Source organism: Megascapheus bottae, chromosome 23 (genome assembly GCF_031878675.1).
Source record: "Megascapheus bottae isolate mThoBot1 chromosome 23, mThoBot2.hap1, whole genome shotgun sequence".
Classification (NCBI taxonomy): Eukaryota; Metazoa; Chordata; class Mammalia; order Rodentia; family Geomyidae; genus Megascapheus; species Megascapheus bottae.
Window position 1 is genome coordinate 14,662,105 of NC_143531.1, and position 26,814 is coordinate 14,688,918.

Below are 26,814 nucleotides of genomic sequence, written 5' to 3' on the forward strand. Positions count from 1 at the left end.
GTGGTTTATGAGGAAGGAGTAAGGAAAAGAAGAAAAGAGAGAAGAAGGATTATTTACCCTCAATTCACGCTTCCTGTGTGAGATCAGGGCAGGAAGGTGATAAGGCTGAAAACCAAGAGGGACCTAGCCGGTGGCTGGGGACTCGCCCAGGAGAAGAATCACAAATGTCCATCAAGGCTGCGCTTCGTGGGGGCGGAGGGGGGGAGGGGGTGTCCGGGAGACCTGAGCTTCTCCCCACCAGACGTGTTCTCACCACCTGTCAGACAGACCTGCCCCCCCCATCCCCCGCCCTCCAATCACCCAGAGCCCAGCACTGAGGCTGGGGCCGAAGAGGGTGACTGCGGAGAGACAGATCTCAGACGGCCAGGAAATGGGGGAGCCCTGGAGTGAGGGTGCCAGACCTCGGAGGAGCCTTCACGTCGGTTCCCAGAAGCCACACTGGGGCACCGGGTGGGGTGGGTGCTACCGTGACTGCGAGCCCCTCTCAATTGCCTTCCAGCTCCTCCTCCTCCTCCCGGACACGTGACCGCGGCGGGCTGGCCTCTTCCCTCCTGCAGCGTCGCTCGCAGTGTTTCTTTTCCTCCCGCCGCCTTGCCCTTCTTCTCCCTCTCGTTCCCGTCCCTCCGCCTCCCCCACTGCTCTCCTCCTGGGCCAATCATAGCTCGAGTTGGGAAGCGCCCGCCCACCCACCCTTTTCTTCGTTTGCTCATTGGCTGACGCCTCAAGGACGCGTCCCGAGGGCGGGTGGCCGCCATTGGTGGGATGAGCAATCCGAGTTCCCGGATGAGGGAACATTCTGCGGTATAAAGGGAGCAGGGAAGGCGGGAGACAGCGCAGTTTGAATCGCGGTGCGACGACGGAGTAGGTGGCCGAGGCCTCGCCGTGCGTCCGACTAGCCTTTTCTCTGCCCTGCTTGCGTGAGCTTCCGCAGAATTCGAGATGGTAAACTTCGCGGGGGCGCCGGATGACTCCGCGGGTTTTTGCCGGCGGGAGGAAAACCCGTTACCCGAGCGGGGAAGGGGGGGATGGGGGCGAGATGGTGACGGTTGGGGAACGCGCGGAGCCGGGGTTTGGAGGCGCGGCGGGAGGTGTTTTGTTGGCCGGGAGCGGAGCAGCCTGGGATCTAGCGGCGGGCGGGCGGGCGGGCGGGCGGCGGCGGCGGCGGTTGGGTGGCGCGCGCGGCGCCGCTGGGGGCCGGCGGGCTGGCGACGGCGGCGCGCGGCCGCGGCGGGCGCGCGGCGGGGGCCGGCGGGCGGGGTCGCCCCGGCGGCGCGCGGCGGGTCGGAGACCCCGGCGGGGCGCGGGCGCGCGCGGGCGGGCGCCCGGGACGCGCGCGCGGTGGGGGAGGGGCGGGCCGGGCCGCCCTGGTAATCCTAGCTTTCTCCGTTCCTCCACCTCCTCCGCGCTCGGGCGTCCGCGCGCCGCAGGCCGGTGGTAAGGCTGGGAAGGACTCCGGAAAGGCCAAGACAAAGGCGGTTTCCCGCTCGCAGAGAGCCGGCTTGCAGGTAGGTCGCCGGGCGCCTGCGGTCGGCGGATCCGTCGCGTTTGTCTGTGCATCCCCCCCCCTCCTCCCTTTCCTTGTTGATCCGGGCTCCCGACGGGCGTTTCGCCCTTGCGAGCGTCCGGAGTCGCCCCTCGACCTGCCGATGTGTCGTGGTGGGAAATCGGGGGGCGAGGGGCCCCCCCCGATCACGTGCGTACGCGCGCGTTGCAGCGCCGTGCCCCTTGCCTTGGCGCGCGTGCGATTTCCCCATCTTGGACTCAATAGCGTTGTGCATTTGTGTTGGTTTTTTTTTTTTTTTCAAGTTCCCAGTTGGTCGTATTCATCGACATCTGAAATCTAGGACAACTAGCCACGGGCGTGTGGGAGCGACTGCCGCCGTGTACAGCGCAGCCATCCTGGAGTACCTCACCGCTGAGGTAAACGGGTGTATGTGTCTGTAATCTGGAGGTTTGGGGGTGGGGGGGGGAGAGCGGCTAGGGGGAAGGAAAGTGATGCAAGAAAACTCCCAGACCCTGAGCGCGGCGGTGGCGGGACCGATGGGGACGCTAGAGGGAGCTAGGGGGAGCCTGCCGAGCCCCAGTCTGCTGCTGCTTGGATTTGCAATTGCGTGCCTCTTGAATAGCGTTTGCAAATCTTGCCCATTCAGGTTGGTGGGAGGCGAAGGCACGGGTAGATTTGCATTCCCTCAGGGTTGATTGTGGGCTTTAGTTCTTGGCAGGGAGGGTAGCCGGAAAGATGGTTTGGATTCTGCCTTCTAGGTACTTGAATTGGCAGGAAATGCATCAAAAGATTTAAAGGTAAAGCGCATCACCCCTCGTCACTTGCAACTTGCTATTCGCGGAGATGAAGAATTGGACTCTCTCATCAAGGCTACAATTGCTGGTGGTGGTACGTAATTTATAGCATTTTTAAGTTCTTTTAGAAAAGTGGGGAAATCTTTTCACTTTCCATTAGTTTATTTGATTTGATACTTGGGATTGGTTTTATGTAACTTTTTATATTAGAAGTTGTATTTGTAAAAGACATCTGAGTTGGATCATAAGCTGTCTTGGTTCCACATATTGTGGTTTTAAAATGTAGATTTGCTGGAAAGTAAAATTAATCCCTGTCACTCTCCTAGGTGTCATCCCCCACATCCACAAGTCTCTTATTGGGAAGAAAGGACAACAGAAGACTGTCTAAAGGATGCCTGGATTTCTTGTTATCTCAGGACTCTAAATACTCTTTAACAGCTGTCCAGTGTTGGTGATTCCAGTGGACTGTATCTCTGTGAAAAAACACAATTTTGCCTTTTTGTAATTCTATTTGAGCAGGTTGAAAGTTTAATTAGCTTTCCAACCAACCAAATTTCTGCATTCGAGTCTTAACCATATTTAAGTGTTACTGTGGCTTCAAAGAAGCTATTGATTCTGAAGTAGTGGGTTTTGATTGAGTTAACTGTTTTTAAAAAACTGTTTGGATTTTAATTGTGATGCAGAAGTTATAGTAACAACATTTGGTTTTGTACAGACATTATTTCCACTCCAGTGGATAAGCTCAATAAAGGTCATATCCCAAAGTAGTTGCTCTAAACTTTTCTGATTGTAACAAACTTACTTTTTGAAGGTCTAATCATAAGAAATACAAATGTAGATAAGGTTAGATAACCGAAGCACAGTTTTTAAATACTTTATAATAGAGCAGTGAAGAGATTAAAAATTGGCAGAGTTTGGGAATGGGTAGTAATTTGTCCGATGGTATGTTGGGTAGATGTGACAGCATTATAACCGTTCATCTGAGTTGGGCAGCTGGGGAAATCCTGAGTCGTCAAAATATTAACGTTTGGAGGTATACTGGTCCCTTTTAAAGGAGAGATCTGGGGTCCCTACAGCTATGGTAGGTAGGTGCCAGTCGACTAGTAGCATAACTGGTAAGATCTGAAAGCTGGGATGGGCTGAGTGGCTCAGGTTGGGCAAGCTATAGATGCTGAGTTCATGACCATGTCCACACATTACACGGGTCACGGATTCCTGAGAGCCTCCTTTCAAAGACGTGGTGGACATTTCTGAGCCACGCAGAGCCTCTCAAACACCTGGGAGAGAAGCGGTGTGTCCCGAGGCAATGTTAAACATGGGAGGGGCTGTTTACTTAGGTGAAAGCTATTTTACCGGAGTGCTGCCTTAGTTCCTCCTGCAGAACTGCAGAGCGCCAGCGCGGCGGGCCTCAGGTCGGGGAAAGTGGTTAGGGTCCCGGCGCGCGCCCCTATCGCGAGGCCCTAGCGCCTCGCTCCGGGCCTCCGGGGACTTCCCAGGCCGCGGGTCCAGGTCCTCTCGCCGTGCCCAGCGCGCGCGCGCGCGCTCGACGGCCGGCGGCGGAGGTCAAGGTGCGCGAGGCCCCGCCCCGCGCAGCCCCGCCCTCGCCCCGCCCCGCCCGGCCGACCCCAGTTCCGTCCCGGGCCCAGAGGGCTGCGGCTCTCGCCCTAGCGGCCCGCGGGGGCGGGGAGGCCGCGGCGAAGAGGCGGAGCTGCGAGCCGGGCCGCCGCCGCGGGGGCCTTGCGCTCCGCCCCGCTCGCCGCCGCCGCCGCCGCACGCCCCCTCCCGAGCCCGCCTCGCCTCCTCCGCCGCGGCGGCGGCTTCTCCCCGCGTAGCTGCGCTACCGGAGGAAACGGAAGAAGGCCCCCGCCATGGAGGGGAACCGGGACGAGGCGGAGAAATGTATCCAGATCGCCCGGGAGGCCCTGGAGGCCGGCAACCGCGACAAGGCCCAACGCTTCCTGCAGAAGGCCGAGAAGCTCTACCCGCTGCCCGCGGCCCGCGGTGAGCCCCCGCGCCCTCCCTCCCGCCACCCCCCACTTCCGCCGCCCCGGAGCGCGCCCCGCCACCCTCCGTTTCACCCCACAGGAGACTTGTCAGGTTGGGTCCAGGTTAGCTTGGCATGTGGGGGGGCTCGACTGTGACCTCCCCTTCCTCGTCGTCCCCCGCCCCCCAAAGTGCCCAGGCCCTAAAGGGGGGAGGGGACGGGCCACGCCAGAGGCCAACCTCAGGTTTCACTGTGGAAAACTGTTCCCAAAGCAAACATCTCGGAATACCTGAGATGACATTGCTTTTCCCCGGGAGGGAGGAGGGACGGGCGAGAGAGGCAGAGCCCTGTAAGACAGGAGCACACATTTGGCAAGAATGATCAAGAGTTGCTAATGATTTGCTAAGTACTACCTGACTTGCCAGCATCATAATCACCAACAAATTAGGAAAATAAATCTCTTAAGGAATAAGGAACTAGTTGAATCCATCTTTTTCATTGTCCTGCTATCCAGACTTCAGAGTAATACAGTGAACATTGGAACACTTGCAAAGTGCCAAGAGTTCTTGGCATTTTGTGTGCATTATTTCCTTTCTTTCTCAGCTCAGTCGTATGTAGAGGATTCGTCTGCTCAGGCAGGACTTTGATAAATGAATGAAGAAAGGAAGAAGGAAGGAAAATATTTCACCCAAGGTCACACATTAAGTGGCAAAGCCAGAGGAACGACTGAGCTTTTAGATCCAAAATGTCTTCAACCATTGCCGTGTCAGTAGGGTAATGTTTTGCTTCACGTTCAAAGTGTATTCCCAGGTTAAGGAGATAAAATGAGAATGTGGGTCTTCATTGCCTTCTTAATTCTTCCCCCTCCTTTAAAAAAAAAAAATATTGTGGAAATCCTTGGTCTCTTTGCAGTTCTTCATATCTTTACATGTGTTATTTCTAAGGCACTGTAGCAGAGAACAGGAAAAGAAGTGAAATAAAAGGAAGTTAATAAAACAACACATTTTCCTATCATTGCTGTTCTTCAGGCATATCATTTAATAATGTTAAGCTCGTATTGCTGTGCAGGAGATCTTCTGGACCTATTAACTGTGAAACTACCAACTAAATCACTACCGACTCTCACATCCTTTCCCCAAGCCATGGCAATCACAAAATTATACTTGCATTTTTTGACTATTTAATATACCTGGTGCAAGTAGAATCAATTATACAGCACTTCTGTGACTCCTGATTTATTTAGCTTCATCCATTTTGTAGCATAGGACAGATTTCCTTTATTTTAAATGCTGAGTAGTATTCTATGTGTATGTCATATACATATCTATTACATATATCCATATGTGTGTATGCATGTGTGTGTGTATATATATATAATAACTTTTCCTATTCCATCTGTCACTGGACATTGGTTTCTTTAAGCTCTTGGCTAGAATACTGTGAATGTTGCTACTAACTGTGAGTGCAAAGATCCTGCTTTGAATTCTCCATATATACACCCACAGGGGGGTTGCTGGATCATGTGGTGATTCTAATTTTAGCTTTTGAGGGACCACCATGCAGTTTTCCATAACTGCTGCACCATTTTATATTCCTATCAATAGCACTCAAGAGCTCTACTTTTTTTTTTTTTAAAGCATCTTCCCCAACATTCATTTCTGGCTTTTGTTTTCCTAATGGTAATCTTAGTAATCATTTTGCTTTTGATTTGTATTTCTCTGATATTGAGTGATGTTGAACATATTTTTTCATGTCTTTTGGCCATTTGTAGAAATCAGGTGATTTATTTTTGAAGCTTTATATATATATATTTGTATATATATATGTATATATATCAGCTGTATATATAGTTTGGTGCTATTTTCTCCCATTCTTTAAGTTGTCTTTTCACTGTACTGATGATTGTGTTATTTGATGATTGAAAGTTTTTAAGTTTTATATAGTCCCATTTGCCTCTTTCTGCTTTGTTTTCTGTTTTTGGTGTCATTTTCAAGAAATCATTTGGAAAAGTTATTTTGAATACCCCTACTGTATGCATTTAGGATTTCATTTGGTTGTTATCTAGCACTAGAGTTACAGTTTTAGCTTTAAACAAGTAAGCACTCTGTAGACAGAATAACATGGCTTGAGACCTGCCCCATTACTACCTAAGAATATCCGTTTCAGTCAGACAGCCTCTAGTCTTTGTCTTTTTTCATTTGTGTGGAGGAGACAATGTGCCATTCCCTTGGTGCTCTGTGAGAATTAAATGGGTTAATACTTAACAGTAAATAAATCAACTCATTGATTGACATCTCCCTTTTACAAGTGTGAGGATTTAAGGATTATTAAAAGCTATTCAAAGTTCCAGTCTTACCATATTTCTATCATGTAAACATGTTTATTGTTGGACACTGAAATATGAACTTATAACAGTTATTGCTCTTCAAAGACCCAACATAAGAGTGAGAGCTGGTGGTACAAATGTTTTAAGGATGTATGCAACCACCAAATTAAGTGATAGGGTCTAGTAGTGGGGTGGTGTGAAAATTAAGATGCATTTTGTCTCTGACATCTTTGTAATCAGGACAAGCTTTGCATGTCTAAGCTTTAATTATATACAGAATGAAGATGTCATGCAGGGTTGATGAGACCCGAAATAAAGCTAACTTGCAAGTACTTTGGAAAGTGTATTTCACATAGAATATTCTCAGAAAATATTGATTTTATATAAGAATTCAAAAGAGGAAAAATCTAGATAGGACATCTGTGAAGATCCTGCAGAAGTGATTAGAACTGTTGATTACAATGAGATTAAACTTTTTTCATATATTTTTTATTGTAATTAATAGAAGGGTTATATTATATTCACCAGATAGAAGATGCATTACTTCACATACCTTGATACCCTTTCTCATGTCTTGGTCCCCATTTCCTTCCCCCCACCCCCACCCCTCATCTTGTTTTCCCCCCTTCCCTATCCAATTGAGATTAAATTTTTTATTCCAGAATCCCGCCTAATTTTTGATGATTACCAAACTCATAAGTCATAATGCTCGTGGCTGTTTCTTCAGATCTCTTTCCACTAACACACTAGAAAGTACTGCATTTTGACTTCCATCTTTTTGTGTGTACTTAAAGGAATGAAAAGACATAAGATCAGATTCTAACTAAGTTCCAAGTCTTGTGCCTTCTTAATATTTTATTCTTGTCAGGCAGGAAGAATAGTTGAATATATCAGCTTAGTGTGCTTGTTTCAGTGGATTTCTTGAGTTGTATACATTTCAAATGTTAGGAAGTTTGGATTTAGGTTTGAAAGTGTTAATATGTGTGAATAACTACCAGTTAGGAAATGTAAATATTCTGGTACAGTTATGTCATTGGGAGAAAATAAGGTAGATTTTGGCTTCTGAAACTGTGCTTTGGTTGAATTATTGATACTTTGGACTTTTTTCCTTGAAGAGATTATAGTCTTGTTGTTTTAATGCTTTATTTGCATTGTTGTTGTAATATTCTTTTTTTCTTTTTTGTGCCAGTCCTGGGGCTTGAACTCAGGGTCTGGGCACTGTCCTTGGGCTTTCTCAAGGCTAGAGCTCTACCACTTGAGCCACAGCACCACTTCCAGCTTTTTTTCATGTATGTGATACTGAGGAATTGAACCCAGGTCTTCATACATGCTAGGTAAGCACAATACCACTAGGCCAAACTCCCGTACAATATTTTAATTTTGTAGTAATTGCAGAACATATTTTTTTCTCTTTTGGGTCTAGAGATGAACTCAGGGCCCCCTGCTTGCTAGAAAAGTCCTCTATCACTTGAGTCATACCCCCGACCCTGCTTTGTCCTGTTGCTTCAGGTTGGATCCTGTGTTTTTTGTCCAGTGCTAGCCTTGAACCCAGTCCAGATCTGCCTTCCTATTGCTTCTCACATAGGTGGGTTACAGGTGTGCACCCACTTTTAAGATGCTTCCTTCTTTTTAAAATTCACTCCATCAAAATGTAGTGATTAGTACAGATTATACATTCAAAATAATTTCATCTCATCAAGTTAAGTGAGTCAAAATGATTTCCAAATTTTAGCTATTAGACTAATTCAGGTGTCAAAACTGAGGAAAAAAATATTAATAGTATGACCTAACGCTCGTCATTTAATCTCTTGAGCCTTAGTTTATCTGTAAAAGGAAATTCATTTGTTTAGCTGTACCAGGCAATATTCCAGGAGTGCAGTGGATAGTAAGGTCCTTGTTTCATGGAGTTCACATTTTAGAGGAAAAGTAAGTATTTGGTGGACATAATTGTTTCCATTCTAGCATTTCCCCTTCCAGTCTCAGCCTCATTTTTCTTAGGTGTAATCTCACAGGGTTATTGTGATTGTCTTCATTGTTGCTAATAGTGTCCTGTATTATTACATGACAAAGATACTTGGATAGATGATTTCTTTGTGTCTTCGAGTTTAAAGCAACTTGGGAGGCTGAGATTGAGAGGTTTGAGACCAGCCTGGGGAGGAAAGTTTGTGAGGAGCTTCCCCCCACCCCCTTCTTTTCAGTGAGGAGCTGGATGTCATGGTGGGGCATGCTCTTGTCATGACAGCTACAAGGGGAAGATCAATATAGGTAAGTCAGGCCCAGTCATGCTTTCAGGCAGAAACTAAGACTCTATTTTAAGAAAAATCAGCAAAAAATAGCCCTCGGAGGTGTGGCTCAGCATTAAGAGCATCTGCATAGTAAGCACAAGTCCTTGAGTTCAAGCCCCAGTACTGCCAAAAATGCAAGAAACAAAACAATGATACAGCTAAGGCACTAGAGTAAAATGAAGTGATTTGTTTTTTCTGTAGGAGTCTTTTTTTTTTTTTTTGCCAGTCCTGGGGCTTGAACTCAGGGTCGGAGTGCTATCCTTGGGTTTTCTCAAAGTTAGAGCTCTACCACTTGAGCCACAGCACCACTTTCAGCTTTTTCTATGTATGTGGTACCAAGGAATCGAACCCAGGTCTTTGTGCATGCTAGGCAAGGACTCTACCACTAGACCAAACTCATGGCCCTTACGTAGGATTTTTTTCCCCCCACTCTTGGGGCTTGAACTCGGGGAGTGGGCACTATCCTTAGACACTTGTTGCTTAAGGCTAGCATTCTGCCACTTGAGCCACAGTGCCACCCACTTCTGTCTTCTTCTGTGTAGGTGGTGCCAAGGAATTGAACCTAGGGCTCGTGCATGCTAGGTGAGCATCTAAGCCACGCTCCTGTAGAATTTTTAAGTGAATTTTTTCTTTTTTATTTAGTAAGTTAGAAAAGTCCAGATAACAGTTTTAAGAATGATGGCACTGGATTTGGAGCTTCAGAAATAGAATTTATTCAAATCTAAACCCAGTAGAATCAGTGTTTAGTGAAAACTTGAGCATGCTCACTCAGCTGTAGTTGGCAGAGGGCCTCGGTGTCTGCAACTGTAAGGAAATTTTTCAGTGCCATAATTCCTAAAAATCTCAAATAGCCATACCACCCTCACCCTGCCTTAACTGTCTCCAGCATCCAGCAGCTAACATGGATGATGTAGAGAATACTAGAACATTTATTTTATGCTGAGAATGAAAAGACACAAACTGTACACATAAGGATCTTCTTTACCTTTTACATGTTAAATAGAAACAGTTTCATATCTACCTCCACAACCTTTAGAAAGTAGTTTCTTCATGTTAGCTGAAAAACTTCTATTCAGAATCATTTCTCCCAGTAGTTTATAGAGGATAGTCACAGTAAATGCAAAATTTCCTTAATCACATTTCAAGGAAAGATGCAGGCTCCCTTTCTTTCTCCAAAAATAGCTAGTTATGACTTTTTAGGTCTTCGGTGGGTAAAAACCCTTTATCATAAGTTCCTGAATCTGGTTTTTTGGTTCAAGATCCAGACTGGAATTTGATACCTGACGGTTTTGCTGTACCTACTGACCCACGCCTCCAACCCTTTCCTCTTGAGTGTTTTAATCACATATTCTCTAGTCTCTAATAGGTGCTTTGCTTTTTGGTTTCACAAAATGATTCAGGCCCTCGCATACATTGCCTGCTCTAGACAGGGGAGTCAACCACATCCCTAATAAATGTAGTTTCAGTTGACAGAAGTGGTTGACAGCATCATGCAATGACTGCTAGACTTCATCGCATAAGAATCAGGAAATAAGTGTCTTTTCAGATAAATAGCTTATGATTTTATACTGTTGTTTTCAATTCCAATTAAGTACTTAAGAGTTTTTGCTTAAACTTTTTTAGCTTATATTTCTGTCTTCTTTAGTAGCTATACTGGTTTTCTATGCTTACTAGTTGGACCAATATTAGTTTTGGCTCTTAAAGACAGGAAATCACAGATATGCCACAATTACTTATCTGTTTCATGCTGCCATGTACAAATAGGTTCAAAGTGGTAGTCAGTACTAACTCACCATGATAATGGTTGAAAACCTTTACATCTACTCTCCCTGCTTTCCTGTTTTAACATTGTATAACACAGTCTCAGTGATGGACTGCACATGTAGTGGTGAGCCCTCCAGGTTACACTGCTCCATGATGTGAATTTGTCTGTATGCCCTGTATGTCCCTGCAGTGGCAAAATGGTTTGACAATACATTTCATAGGAGACATTACTATTGTTATGCTTGTGTGACTGTCAGTGTTAATGCAAACCTTGTGCAAAGAGTAATACAAATTCCCATATACTGTTCACTTAAGCAAATGGAAATTCCACACACTATTTCTTCTTTACTTAACAAACCAGTTAAGTGCAGTTATGGACCTGATGTGCCACATTATCCCTGCATAACTCATGTGTATTTTCTAAGACAAGGACTCTTGAACACAGTCACATAGAACCATCAAATTTAGGATTTACCTAAATACACCTCATTTGAGTTCTGCCAGTGCTCTCAGCTATGTTCTCAGCACATGTTGTGTTTTGGTATGTTTTCTTCTGAAGGTTTTTTTTTCTTGACTTTGGTATTCTGGATGAGCATAATAACCCAGTTATTTTATAGAATTGCTTCAATTTATATCTGATGCTTCACCTGGGATTTTTTTGTTTTTTTGGTCAAGAATACCATAGGAGTGATGTGTAAGTGTACCAGGAGACACAAGAGTTTTGATTTGGTCCTTATTAATCTGATTACTTTGATCTCTTATTAAAGTTGGTGATTGCCAAACTTTACCTATGATAAAGTTGGTTCTCTTTTGAGTTGTAATTAATAAATATTTTCTGAGGATATACCTTGAAATCATAAATACCCTGTTCCTAAACAAACTTTCACTGTGTCCTTGTAACCATAGATGAGTCTTCCCTAAATTAATTTCTGGTAGTTTCCAAATTATAGTTTAAACTTTTTATCATTTCTTCTATATTTATTAGTTGGCAAGTAGTCTATTGGTATGGATTCCTATCTGCTCTTATCCTTATCTACTTTTATGTTTATTCCTTTTCTCAGTGCATAGCATGGTGTTTTCTTGACCATTGCCTTCTGCCCATTGATGCAGACTCTGTCGTGGCTGTGTTTTGGCAATAATTATCCTTTACCCAGGTCTCACAGGTTCTGCCAGGCTTGGCTGCCAAAATAAAACTAAGAAATCATTGAATAATTTTTATCCCACCAGTTAAAAATTACTTGCACTCTGTCTGAAGGATCCAACTGCAGCATCCCAGCATACTATATGCCTGCCGTCATCTTTTAGTCTTGTTTCTGTAACTATCCATTTGGGACAGCATACCATTCTGATATAGGCAACAATGTACACATGATATTGGATTCCTGAAGTTTAGTAGATTTCTAAGGTGGGCTTGTGGGAACTGTTTCCTAAGTTCTAGAATGTTGAAAACAATTATCTCTAGCCTTACTGCCTGAAGTTAGATTGGTGGATACAAAGTCCTTGGCTGGCATTTCTTTCCTTGGGTATCTAAATATGTCACTCCATTGTTTTCTGCAAGTACTACTGATGAGCAAAGCCTGATGACAATCTACTTTTATATTTCTTGATGTCATTTGACCCTTTTTGCCTCGATGCCCAGTTAACTTTATTTGAGTATGTATTAATTTTCTTTGTAGTATGCATTAATTCTTACTAATATTCTTTGGTATGTGTTTTTGCATTTTATATAGTTTCAGATGTTCAGATGTTATTGTTCATATATTGGAAATTTTTTTCAATTGTTTCATTTGTTATGTCCTCTTCTATTTTTCTTTTTTAAGACACCTATTTATATTGGACTTTCTTCAATTGTCTTCAATATTTGACACTGCATCTGTAAAACAATATTATTATTATTATTATTATTATTATTATTATTATTATTTTGGTCGTGGGACTTGAACTCTGGGCCTAGGCATTGTCCCTGAGCTCTTCAGCTCAAGGCTTCCACCCTCTCCCTTTAACCACAGTGCCACTTCCACTTTTCTTGTCAGTAATTGGAGATAAGTCTAACATACTTTAGTGCCTGGGCTGGCTTTGAACCTCAACCCTCAGATCTTAGTCTCTAAGTAGCTAGGATTGCAGGCGTGAGCCACCGTACCAGGCATCATATAATTTTTAATATATTCTTTTTTGCTAAAATATTACAACTCTCTTAACTTTTTCTTTCCTCTGTGGTCTTACTTTGCTTCCTAGTTTGGCGTTACAATCCAGCTGTCTTCTGCCTTCTAAGTTAGGATTCCAGGTGTGTTCCCTTCACACATAACTTAGTTTGCTCTTTTTTTTTTCCCCCAATATTACTTTCCTGAATTGTATCACCTGATTATGGATAATTTCTGAGATGGTTGTGATTTAGATTTATGTTGTCCTTTCGTGTGTCCAAAGGTTTTTTTTTGTTTGTTTGGAAGCTTTTTTTCCCCTCTTTCTTTTTGGTGCTGGGGTTTGAACTAAGGGCCTAATACTTGTGGGGCATGGCTTGTTCATGTCTGGTGCTCTGTCACATGAGCTACATCTCCAATCTGCTATTTGGAGACAGAGTCCAGTAGACTTTTCTAGTCAGTCTTCAGACCTCCATCTCTTGAGTTGCTAGGATTATAGACATGAGCTACTGACACTTAGCTACACCTTGTTTCATCTGTTTTGTTGACACGTTTGTACACTGTCAATGCAAAGAACTTTGATTAGTTTGGAGAGTTTGTAGTAACTGGAGTGCTTTGTGCTCTTAAGCCTTAGTTGTAGATCCTTGTACTCATGTGTTAGTGTAGTAGGCAAATGCTCTCCTTTCACACACGTTTCTCAATTGTAAATGCCATGCTATAAAGACAGTTCATTATTTTTCAATTACTGTTATTATTCAATGGTGGTGGTGGTAGAAAGTGCCCCATTCTGAGCTTTTGCTGTAGCCCATCCATCTTTGGATTTATTTTTTATTTTTTGCCAGTCCTGTGCTAGAGCTCTACCACTTGAGCCACAGCACCATTTCTGGCTTTTTTTTTTTTTTTCTATGTATGTGGTACGGAGGAATCCATTCTGGTTCCTGGTTCTTCGTGCTTGCTAGGCAAGCACTCTACCGCTAGGCTAAACTTCCAGCCCCTCTTTGGATGTTTTTGTTGTTTTATCCCTACCTTATGTCTGGAAACATTGGGTATGAAGTGTTTTGGGCTTATTGGGGGGGGGGGTAATTAGGGGATAGAGTTTTGATTTTGCTACTTAATTGCTTTGAGTTTATGAGATAATTTATAGAGATTTAAGTGTTAATCTCCTGGGCTGGGCTCAATGTTAGACTTCTGTTACCCCAGCAATTTGGGAATGAGGCAAGAGGATTCTAAGTTTGAGGCCAGCTTGTACTACATAGTAAGACCCAAAACAATCAGAAAATGAGAATACAATCACATCTTTGACCCTAGAACACTCACAAAAATTTTAATGTGTAAATGTTGTGAAAAACTATCATGCTGGCATCCACTGTGATTAAGAGCTGACTAACTATAGTTAAAAGTTGGCTATATAATGCATACCTATATTTGTTATTGTCAGTGGCTAGTAGCTTGCTATCTCATTTAGTACTTTACTGTCTACAACTAGATTGCTACAAAAACTAGTTTTTCTATATTGGACCTCTTAAATTCATTCTCCAAGAAATGAGTTCAGTATAAAGAAGTTCATATAAATAATATGTACATGTTTTCATATTTGCCAAAGCACATATATGAGAGAGTAGAATTTACTACATACCATATAATTCACTCACATAAAGTTTGTAAATAAATGGATTTTTTTAGTATACCCACTGAATTGTGTAGTAATTCTGACAGTTTTAAAACATTTTCTCACTTCAGAAAGAAACCCTTGGGCTGAGGCAGAACTCATGTGGGTTAAGTACCATTCAGGAGCAGGAGAGCTGAGCAAGAGCTCCAAGCCCTGAGTGTGAGTCCTAGAACCACCAGGAGAGAGACAGAACACCATACTTAGTCCTCATGCTTCATTTCTTCCTAGTTAAACTCCTTAATCTGTCTACTGCCCTTCGACTAATTTCTGCTTGTGTAGATTTACATATTCTGTACTCCACCTGCTTCTCTCCCTCTTTCACTCTTTCCTTTCTCTCCTGTTCTGGGGATCAAACCCAAGGTGTTTAACATACGAGGTAAGCTACATCTCAGCTTATCTGTATATGTCATATAATTAATCTCCAAATAAGATTCCATTGTTTGTCAAGTTCATTTTCTATTCATCTGTTCATCTGTTGCTTGAAGGTTTATTTTTTCCTTGTTATGAATATTGCTGCTATAAACATGACCCAATTTTTTGTGATAGATGTTTTTCCATTTCTTATGGATATATACCTAAGAATGAGATTATTGACTCATATGGCAATGATATCTTTATAATTTCACCATTTTATTTTTCACAGGTAGCATATCAGTATGCTAATTTCTCCTTGTCCTTGTCAATATCTGCTGTTATTCATCATTTTATTGTAGCCATACTCCTAGATGTGGTTTTGATTTTTATTTCCGTAATGACAACAGGGTCATTTTCTTACCAGTCCTTTGTTTATCTATTTTTGGGAAAATGTCTTAATTCTTTTCCTATTTAAAAAGTTTTAATTAGGGCCAGGAGTTTGGGCTAGTGGTAGAGTGCTTGCCTAGCATGCATGAAGACCCGGGTTTGATTCCTCGGTACCACATACATAGAAAAAAGCCGGAAGTGGTGCTGAGGCGCAAGTGGTAGAGCTCTAGCCTTGAGAAAGTTGAAGGACAGTGCTCCGGCCCTGAGCTCAAGTCCAGGACTGGCAAGAAAAAAAAAAAAAGATAAAAAAAGTTTTAATTAGTTATGACCTGGACACTAGGGCCTTCTGCCTGAACTCATAGTTATTCAGGAGGCTGAGAAGTGAGGCTAAAGCCTAGGAGACAGATCTGAGAGGCTCTGATCTCCAGTTAACCAGCAAAAAGCTGGAAGTGGAGGTGTGGCTCCAGTCCAGTGGTAGAGTGCCAACCATTAGTAGAGAAAGCTTAGCAAGACTGCTATGACTTCAAACCCCAGTGTAAGCACACACAAACACAGAGGTTTACTTACACAATTAAAGACTGTGTTTCACTGTGGTGTCCAGCCTGGCCTTTAATTAATGAATTGGTGATCCCTTTTCCCTTTGCCTTAGCCTTCTGAGTGAGTAGTTGGTACTACAGGACCTTACTTCCTAGCTCAGATCTTTGTCCTTGTTTTTAAATTGCACTTTGTTTTTCCTAATAATTGAAGTGTAAGGATTTTTTTTTAAATGTGTTCTAGATAGGTTTCTTTATCCGGTACATGATTTGCAAATATTTTTTCCTATCCTGTGAATTGTCTTTTCTCTATGGATAACTTTTAAAACCAAAATATGAGGTTGGAGGTGTGACTCAATTGTTAGAGCATTGGACCATTAGTGAAAGTGTCAGGTACCAGGTTCAAGTGCCAATCTTGGACCAAAATAAGAAAAGAAAAGAAAAATATATCAAACCAAAAGTAGTTTAGATGAAGTTTCCTTAAAAAAAAAAGAAAGCACCTTTTGTCCTTTGTCATTTGTTACACATATTTGTAGACTATTTTGCCCAAAGCAAACCAAAGTCATGAAGAATTACTCTCATATTTTCTTCTTAGAGTTTTGTGCTTTTAGTGCTTTTTTAACCCGATTAGCTCACGTAAACATCTCACCCATGTAACTGGATGGCAGGTGCACACCACCACATCAGCGGAAATAAGGTCTTACTAACTTTTTGCCTTGGCTAGCTTGGAACAGTAACTGCCCTAATGTCTAGCTAGTTTCATTTTTGTTTTTTGTTCCAGTCTTGGGGCTTGAACTCACAACCTGATCACTGCCCTTGGGCTTTTTCAAGGCTCTACCACTTGAGCCACAGCACAGCTTCTGGTTTTTTCTACGAATGTGGTACCAAGGAATCGAACCCAGGTCTTCGTGCTAGGCATGCACTCTACCACTAAGCCCAACTCCCGGCCCCTAGTTTAATTTTTATTAAGGACAGTTTCAAGCTTATTCAAAGGAAAGCAAGTAGGTTAATCATCAGTCCCCATAACATTGATTTTTTTTTACCACAATGAATATATATGCCCAACCTTATTTCATAATTTTCTCTACCCCCCTGATGCTCTTTTCCCCACATTATTTTAAAGTACATAATTACACAGTTATTACTGTCTAATACATCCAGTGTTCAGATTTGTTTCTGCATTTAGCCACAGTATTTGCTACCCATTCATATTTACATGCCAGCCCATCGGAAACATTTTCCCTTCTGTCTGAAATGGAAATATGACCATATTCTCTAAGACAAGTATTTTGTTTTTGAGGTACTGGGGTTTGAACTCAGATCCTGGTGCTTGCTATGTAAGCACTCTTCCACTTGAGCCAGACCTCTAATGAAAGCCTTTTGCTGTTGAAATTTCCTCATGTTTTCATTTTATTTGAAATGTTTTTACCTTGTGCACTTTTTGGAAAAGTAATGTAGAACTCAAATTGTTTTTGTTTTTACTATGTGAGAGATAGTATTCCAGTAGTTTTTGTTCCTCTTGTTGTTGTTGAAAAATAAATAGGAAGTGTAACAGTTCTGTGGATAATCTTATCACTGTGTTTTAGGTTTGTTTGTTTGTTTTTCTTTCATTGCTGTTTTGCTTTTTGGTGGAAGTACTAGTATTTGAATTCAGGGACTCATACTTGCTAGGCAAGTGTTTTACCACTTGAGCATCCCTCTAGCCCTTACCAGTTATCTCTCTTTCTTAAGAATTCTTCAGTTCCTCTATATATGACAAAAGTACAATTGTAGGACCAGGAGTTTGGCCTAGTGGTTGAGTGCTTGCCTAGCATGCACGAAGACCCAGGTTCGATTCCTAGGTACCACATATATAGAAAAAAGCCAGAAGTGGTGCTGAGGCTCAAGTGGTAGAGCTCTAGCCTTGAGAGAGTTGAAGGACAGTACTCAGGCCCCGAGCTCAAGCCCAGAAATGGGAAAAAACAAAAAACAAAAAACAACAAAAACCCAAAAAACCAGTACAATTGTAAAGAACTTGTAGTTTCAAGTTATTAACTTTGAAGTTTCTTAACAATTTACTGCTAAGTGGCAATCAGTGTTTTGTAAACAGCTAAATTATTTAAGAAAATGCCTGGGATGTACAGAGATCCTATGGCAAATCTGTTTTAAAGGACACAGCTGTATAACTTCCTTCTCACCATCTCCTGTGTGTTCCCGGACATAAACAAGCACAGTATACTTTTTATCTTTCTGCAGCCCTGTTGGAAATAATTATGAAAAATGGAAGCACTGCTGGAAGTAGCCCTCATTGCCGAAAACCACCAGGAAGTGGTGATCAGAGCAAGTCTAACTGCACCAAGGACAGCACAACTGGTGGTGGTGAAAGCGGGAAAGGCTATACCAAAGACCAAGTGGACGGAGTGCTCAGGTAAGTGTCAGTGCATTGAGGCTGGGAGCCTTAATAGAACAGACATAAGGAGATTAACTTGGGGGGGTGTTCCTTGGCTTCATTTCAGGAAAAACTGTAAAGTATTTGGCTGTATGGAAAGTTCCATCTTTTAAACTAACTATGTCACAAAGGTTCTTTGAAATACATCTTCAAAAGAAAAAGTATTTGAACTTTTGGCACTTGTTTACACTATTGTATTGCAAAGGAGATAAATGATTGTTTTGACTTCTACATGGATGAAAGTGGGAAAATTCATGAAAGGAAGACTGAAGATAATTGCAACAACATTTTTAATTTCCTATTAAAAGTAATGAAGGCTATCCTATTTCTGTTCTTTTCTAGACTGTCTATAGATGTGCAACTATCATAATGCCCTCCTTTTTTGAAAGTTTTCCTCTTATTATTCTCTCTGCTTAGGGCTATTTTAGTCTTACATCATGACACACTTCTACTGAGACCAGAGGATTAGATAGAGTTGAAAAATTATGAATAGGGTTTTGGAGTTCTAGCCATATTCATAAATAAAAGCTTTTTTTCTGGAAATAAAGTAAACCTTTTGAGTAGGGAACATTAGAAAACAGACTGCTTTGTTTCTGTCTACATCTTAAGGATGTATTGATGTTGTACAGATGTTCTGTTAGGGAAGCAAAAGATGGTGAACTCTGAGCAGTGATTAACACTAGTCTTTATGAGGAATGGAACAAAAAAGATAGGGAGTTAGTGTAAGTGTGAGATGGTTAAAATTTATCAGACTGTGTCTTTCTCATATCTTTTCCTGTTTCTCCTTTAAGTGTTTTTCTTTTTCACCCCCTTTTTTTCCATTGTTCCTCTTTATGTATTGTAATTGTACTCAAATGTATGTGGAGGTATTGGTTTTAAATCTAATACCAGTTTATTTGTAGTTTGGCTTTTTTGGTCAAGTTTAATTTTTAATACCTTATCTGAACGTGATCATCATAAGCATAAAAAGATTCCCTGTTGTCCTGTTAGTGAAGCACTTTAAAAGTATAAATAAATCTAATCATTTTTAATCTCATAGTATCAGATGTGTCAGATGTGGTTAAGTACATAAGAACAAGCAAGAGGTTTTTCTTTGGATTTCTTTCAGAAAAAGCTTAATGCAAGCAGTGTACCAAAATACAACTGGGAAACCTCACCCTGAAACGAATTGCATTTTCTTATAAGCATTTTCAGTGAATGAGCCAAGGAAAATTAATTGTAGTATATAACTGTTTCCCTAAGAAAACTATAGAATCAACTATACATTTGAAAGTTTTGGAAAATAATGTTTAGTTTTTAAAATTTAGAGTTACTTTATTAAACCCTTATTTCTTCATTTCCTCCATCCTATTTCTGGGTTTGGATGGAGAGAAGAGTAGCCCAAAAGTATGATAGAAATATGCAAGGAAGAACAATGTTATCTCTTTGTTTTAGTATTTATTGTCCATAAGACCTGGCTTTAGGCAGGGGGACATTTTGAGAATGGAAGTTGAAAAATAATGGTGGATATAAATACAATGTGGGTATAAATACCCACAGTTGAACAGAGGGAGATATGAAACATTTGAGAGAGTGTTTGTGTGCTAGCTTCTGTTTTCTCTGTGGGACTGGAGACAAAGTTATTTATTTATTTATTGGAGTTAGAAGAAATGAAAACTTAAGAGTAGTACAAGTATGAACTTTTGTAGAGAAGAGCAGAGGGAACAGAAGCATTTCTATTTTAGCATTGAGAGCCCAGCTCTGTTTGAGACCCTGACTCCATTATGGATAGAAAGACTTTTTTTTTGCCAGCCCTTGGCTTGAGCTCAGTGCCTGAGCACTGTCCTTAGACCTTCTCAAGGCTAGAGCTCTACCACTTGAGCCTTAGCACCACTTCCGGCTTTTTTCTATGTATATAGTACTGAGGAATCGAACCTGGGTCTTCGCGCATGCTAAGTGAACACTCTACCACTAGGCCAAACTCCCGGCCCCAAGAATTATTTTAATAGTTTATTTGTACTAAAGGTGCTCTAAGTCAAAAGTTTTATGCACGTATCTGTGTATTCCTTCTGGAATCAGTTACAATGGAAACATTCAAAATCATTAAGCCACTGGCTTTTGTGTCAGAGTTGCTTAGTTGAATCATGGGCTACTTACTCATGATTTGGTTTTCCTAATGGAACATATCAGCGGCCAACATGTACATGCAGCATGTTTTTGTTTTTTGTTTTATCTGTACACAAGGGACTTCTCTCAAGAAAGCATGTTATCTTGTTGGTTAGCATGATTATGCAAACAAGTTGCCCAGTGACAATTTGGCTCAACGGGGAGAAGCTATGCAATAATACCACATCCATTGCATAAGTAGGAGCTTGCTCACAGTAAGATGAAGAAAAATTGTGTAACTTAGTAAACCAACATTCTGTGAAGCTGAGTTGAAATACAGTAGCATACTTTATTTTGAAGATGTTTTTAATATATCACTGGAAAATACCATCTATTTAAAAAAACAGGAGCACATGAAATCACTAACTAGGCTATTATATTTATCATCAAGGACATTACTGTATAATTTTTAACTCATCTGAATAATGGGGATTTGAATTAAGCTTTGATTTAAACTCTAGTTCTTAAAATAAAGATACACCATTGTGCTAAAGAGAAATAATCATAAGAGAAATAATCCTTTGTCTCATACATTTCTAAGTACTTCCTTAAACACCAGTTAAGTTTGAAGTCTAAATAATCAACTGTAGCACATGGATAAAGAGCAGATCAAAAGACTCTGCTCTTCAGAATACCTATGCCTTTGTGCATGTAAAAGAAGACAAGAAGTGTGGACCTGACACATTTTATCCATTCTTGGGCTCCAGACACATCTTTCTAGTCTTGCACTTTTTTTTTTTTTCTTCAGTAATTGGTTATGGGTTACTCCTGCCACTGTCCCCATTCCTCCTCCAAGGATGAGGGGCTGTATGTGTGGATCCCTCTTGCTGGCAGAGCTCCATGGCACTGCTGGGTATCATGTGGTGAAAGTCAAGGAGCACACACGTGAGTGAATGGTCCCTTTAAAATAGTTTTCTTCAAAAAATTACTTGGAAAGGCTGAACGTTTGGATCTTACAGAAAACAAAATAGATTTTGAAAAGTGACATGATGAATGGCAGTACAGACTGATGTATGCATTGTAACCTCTCTTTCAGGTGTGACAAGTTAGGCAGATGAGTACGTTTGGAACAGATACCATCTTAGCCTGACCATTGGTAGTGATGATTTTATAAGTCTCTGCTAACATCTCAAGAATTTTTCCTGTAATAAGTCGTAAAAAGTTTGGAGCAGGAATAATATGGAAGAATTTGATGCAGCTAGGATGAGTGCACTATTTATTTTTCTTGTCTACTTTTTATTTTCTCTGTGACAGCTCTTAGCTTTACCACCCAAACGAGGGCATTGAAAACTCTACATTGTGTTTCCTATGCTATTTAGCAACACTTCCCTTACCTACCATTTTCCATTGTCTCACTTTTTGTGTTAAGGAGATACCAGTGAAGCTAATTTTAGTATGGAATAGAATTAAATATTGTACACACTCAGATCCAACAATGTCTTAAGGAATGCTTAGTTTATGACTACTTATTCTTTTCTCCATGCAAGTAGTGTTTTCAGTGTTGTAGCATTGTTCTTTGTCTCTCGGTCTCCTACTAATTTCAGTTTTCCTCTATTCTAAGTGACTTTTGGTGCCAAATACGTAGTTTCATTATGACATTTATTACTTGATTTTATGACTGAGGCAATTTATGCAACCACCCTAAGCCTTTGTTTTCTCACTGGTTAATTAGGTATAGTGATACCTATCCAATAAGTAATAAATGAGGCATTGTGTGTGAAAAAAATAAATAATTCTTTTAGAGTCCTTTATGTGAAATCTGTGGCCAAATACAGTTTGGAATTTAGAATTCTCCCCCTTCATCTAGAATAATGTTAAACATTAGCATGGTATGGAGCAGGCAGTCTATATTTTGGCAGCAAAACATAAAAATATTCACACAAATGTGATAAAGAGGGCCAGGAGTTTGGCCTAGTGGTTCAAGTGCTTGCCTAGCATGCATGAAGACCCGGGTTCGATTCCTCAGTACCACATGTAGAAAAAAGCCGGAAGTGGTGCTGAGGCTCAAGTGGTAGAGCTCTAGCCTTGAGAAAGTCCAAGGACAGTGCTTAGGCCCTGAGCTCAAGCCCAGGACTGGCAATAAATAAATAAATAAATAAATTAATTAATTAATTTAAAAAAATGTGATAAAGATTCTGTAGTAGTTTTGTTTTGTTTTGTTTTCAAGTCAGGTCTTTGCCTCTGAAAGAATGTAAACCAGATTTTAGAATCACTTCAAGTTTTCAGAGCTTTTTGGATGTTGAGTGTGGACATGTGGTGCTGGGCCTGTACTTAATGCAGATAATTTAGTTATTCTGTGAGCAACTTCCATGCCTCCCCTCTGTGCTTCCTTTATGTCACATGCTTCACTAATATACCTACTAGAATGCGTCTCTAAAGATGGAAGTTCTGTTTGGTTGCTGATACAGCTCACAGGTCTAGTGCACTGGGGCATTCTTGAATAAATAAAGGGCATGCTTCAGTTTTTAAGTAAAATTGACTTGTGTTATTAAAGTAGAAAAAAATCGAATGTTAGGTATTACTAATAATAGAGGATTTAGCAAGAGTTTTGTTGATGTGATTATAAGAAAATGGGTATCTAGGTCTGTAATTTTAAATAAAGCTTCATCTTCTTTTTCACCTAGTCTATAAATGAATGCTTTCACCGTAAAGGGAGAGGTAAGGCTCATTCAACTCCAATGCTTACTGAGAACCTATCTGGGCTAAGCACCATGGTGGTTAATAGGCTTAGGATGTTTAGTTTTTAGTCCTTGTCTCTGTAGTGCCCTCGCCAGATTAAGTCCATGTGCTGCATGCTCCTCCAGGAGCTGCTCCTCAGCCTATATGCCATGGTTTATGTGGCGTTCAATTCATCAGGTTGTGGGAGAATGTACGTATTGTTCCATATTCCATTCAGAGTATTTCTTTTCCCATAACTATTACAGGTTTAAATCAGTTTCACATTTAAGGTATACATTGTGTAAGCATGTGCATCAGAATGGAAATTGGGAATAACAAGTATTTTGAGTTCCCTATTCGGTTTTCTCACAAAGGATTCATAGCCTTTTTTAAACAGTGATTCAGATATGCTAATGAGAACACTCTCAGCAGCATAATGATGCTCGTTGGCAAACCATGGAGTACTATAGTTGAATTTCCAGACACTAAACTATGGTGTAGTTAAATCAACATTACACAATTGACAAACTTATCAGAAAGTAATGGATGTACATTTTCAGCCATGATATTAGTTTTGAAGAGTTTGAGAACTTATTTTATTCACTTCCATACTACACAATTCTTTTCCTTCTGTGTTCATTCTGGAGTTTGAACTCCAAGCTGTCCCTTAGCTCAAGGCCAGCTGCTCTACAGATTGAGCCATAACTCCACTTCTGGCTTTTTGGTGGTAAGTGGGGCCTGGATTGGCTTTGATTCCTGATCCTCAGATCTCAGCCTCCTGAGTAGCTAGGATTACAGGCATGACTTTGTACAATGTACAGTCTTAATCTGTAATTATTATGAGCCTCATTTCTCTGTAATTGAACTAAGGACATTTTTGTAGCTTATTCCTCTTAGACTGGGAAGAGGTTGAATCACTGGTCTATGGCCAAAAAAGAGAATAAAGCAATTAAGTCTTCGAGGAATAAACCATCATTAGGTTTTGAGATATAATGCACAAATGATGCTTCATACTGTTCTAATAGGTTAAAAATTAGAGCAATTATTTGACATTCATCCTTGGAATTTACATTATAACACACTTGCTTCTTCACAGCATAAACAAATGTAAAAACTACTATGAAGTACTTGGAGTTACAAAAGATGCTGGTGATGAAGATTTGAAAAGAGCTTATAGAAAGCTTGCTTTGAAGTTTCATCCAGATAAAAACCATGCACCTGGAGCAACAGATGCTTTTAAAAGTAAAGTAAACTTTTTATAAAACAATTCTTCACTTTAGTTTTTTTTAGAATTTACAGTGTCTCAGTATAGTGAATTCTGGTTTAGAAACTAGCATAAACAAGGGTGTGAAAAGTCAGTGAAGTTAGAATTAAAAGTTTGATTTACCCAGAGCCCAGCAAATGCAGTTTGGTTGCACAATCGCAACATACCTGATTCCCATAGTCCTAAGCAACCCTCCCGGCAGGTAGATGCTGGTTTGCATGTGCTTGTTTAGCATATTACCCTGTGGTTGAGGTCAACCGAAAGCAGTATGCAGCTTTTATGAGGTTGGTTTTGTTTTGTTTTCAGTACTGTGGTTTAAACTGTCTTGCAATTGCTAGGCAGATACCTTATGCACCTCCTGTTCTCTTAAACCTGGTGAGTGTTTACATTCTTCATATTTGTTTCTATTCTTCTAAGAAATGTTTTCTCTTGCTTATATTTTATTGTCTTTCTTAATAATCTTTGTTTTGCCGATTTAGTAAATTAAGGTCAGACACCTGATTTTATAATGTCATATTTCATTACAATTTATTTGTAATAGGTAGCTTAGAATTCACACTTGAATTTGTGATCATTTTGTGAGTTTGACATTCACAGAGCCAGTATGTAATGCTTTTTAGTATTAGAGATGTAGAATGGGAAAAAGGAGATGCTTGTTTTTTTTTTTTTTAATGTTTCAAAAAGACTCAGTTGGTCCTTCATTAAAACATTATTCAAATTATTTACAAAACAGTTTTGTAAGAACAATTTCATTATTATTAAAATGTTGTACAGAGCACCTGCCCCTTCCTTTACTTTCCCCCTTTTATTCTTGCCCATAAGGTTACATAGGTAATTTTCCCCCTAGGGTATACTATATAGCATCATTACATTTATTCACCCTTCCACCTCTCTTTCTGTGAAAAAAAGAAGAAAAACAAAAACAAAACACCAGCACTGCTACCAACAACAACATTAAGAACAACAACAAAAAAAACCATGTTTTCATTTCCTGGAATTTGTTTCAATAAATATTATTTTAAATGTTTAGAGAAGTTACATCTTCGTATTTCCCCCCCTCAAAAAAAAAAGATATCCTCTTTCAGTCTGACTGCTTATGTGTGAATGCCTAGAATCCTGTATAGATAGATTTATTTTTTGCAGTAAGTTACCAAGGAAAATACATTAGGGAATTACTACTATATCCCAATAAAAGCCTTGCTGAAGCTGTGCAGCTGAACGTGCAATATCACTGAGCAGAGCCTTCTCAGTTTATGTTGAAAGTGATACGTTGAGAGTGTAGAAAAGGTTACTTTATCCAAAAATGCCAGCTTACTAATCACATTTTTTCTCAGTTTATTACATGAGGAAGATATCCAGAAAGCCGAGTTATTATTTTTTGTTTTGTAAATCTATACCTTCTGTCATTAACAAAGGTAACATAGACAACACTTAAGTAAATTTCCAACTTATGTACAAGTTGGAAAGTGTCTGATAACACTTTCAAGTAGAATAGGTGTTTAATTTGTTTCATTATTGCTGCGGTTTGTATGAACAATTCTACATTTTATTTACTTAAATTTTAACACATGCAATATGCTTTTCATATGTGCAGCCATAGAAAAAACTAGAAAATTGACATTTTCAGCAGCTATTTTACTAGCACACAGTCCCTCAAAGATAAAAGTTTGATGTTGTGAATGAGAAACATTTAATTTTTTGGTGTCTTAAAAAAATTCTAAAATATTTGGCAGTCATTATTTTCATGTTCATGTCTGCTAAGTGCTTTCAATATGAATTTTTCATTGTTAAAATGTTACATTGCTGGATTGAAAGCATGCTAAGTTAGCATTGGTCTGGGACTAACACTGGGTGATGGCATTTCTTATTTCTACAGTTGCATGTTGCATTTTGAAGAGGTGAACAGTACGAATGTCCCCCCACAAAGCTTGCTAGACATTGATTGTGATTTGACAAAGATGGTTGTATTTTGGTATGGTCATTCAGAGTTTAATGCCTGCTTTGCAAATGAGAAACAGTGCTTATCAACATGCTTGGAGATTATTTATCTCTAGAGGAGCAGCTCACATTGTTTAATACACAAGAGGTTATCCGTAAGTCAGAATGCCAATTTATTAGTTCCAAAGAGGATCAGAATTGGGAAACTATGAGCTACTAGGTAGAGAAACTTGAGTTGTAGGCCAGGAGTAGTGGTGCAAACCTTGAAATCTCAGTTATTTGGGGGCTGAAGACAGAGGATATAAAGTATGAGACTATCTCAAAAAGAAAACAAAAGGAAACCCAAGTTATAGCCCACAGTTCCCGGTGAACAGATAGATGTACTCAGGAAATCTTACAAGCTGGTGTCATCAGAATGGAAATGACCAGTTGCATTTCTTAAACATGTAAGTTTTCTTTCTCACATTTTCTGAATCACCCTTTTCTTTTTAACCAATCAGTGTGTTTTGTTTTTTTGCCAGTCGTGGGGCTTGAGCTCAAGGCCTGAGCACTTGTCCTTGGACAGTCCTTCCTCAGTGCTCAAGGCTAAAGTTCTACCACTTGAGCACCACTTCCAGCTTTTTGCTATGTGTGTGGTACCGAG

General features: G+C 40.7%; 2 protein-coding genes across 6 annotated transcripts in view; both read left to right on the forward strand.

Annotated features, from left to right (window-relative positions):
• Positions 1–750: 750 nt before the first annotated feature.
• H2az1 (H2A.Z variant histone 1) lies at positions 751–3,065 on the forward strand. The gene is made up of 5 exons (XM_090356765.1): positions 751–942; positions 1,428–1,505; positions 1,807–1,920; positions 2,263–2,392; positions 2,625–3,065. The coding sequence occupies exons 1-5, from the start codon at positions 940–942 to the stop codon at positions 2,684–2,686; spliced, it is 387 nt and encodes a 128-aa protein (XP_090212891.1). The 5' UTR covers positions 751–939; the 3' UTR covers positions 2,687–3,065.
• A 1,028-nt stretch (positions 3,066–4,093) lies between these two features.
• Dnajb14 (DnaJ heat shock protein family (Hsp40) member B14) overlaps positions 4,094–26,814 on the forward strand; it is a 38,831-nt gene continuing 16,110 nt past the window's right edge. For 2 of the 5 annotated variants that reach the window (XM_090356759.1, XM_090356760.1), the window contains exons 1-3: positions 4,094–4,299; positions 17,974–18,145; positions 24,066–24,211. In XM_090356759.1, the coding sequence (XP_090212885.1) occupies positions 4,167–4,299; positions 17,974–18,145; positions 24,066–24,211 (451 nt within the window). In that variant the 5' untranslated portion in view covers positions 4,094–4,166. Of the gene's footprint in view, positions 4,300–12,120; positions 12,311–12,922; positions 12,942–17,973; positions 18,146–24,065; positions 24,212–26,814 lie in introns of those variants that run through there. The other 3 variants (XM_090356761.1, XM_090356763.1, XM_090356764.1) reach the window with 3 other exon arrangements.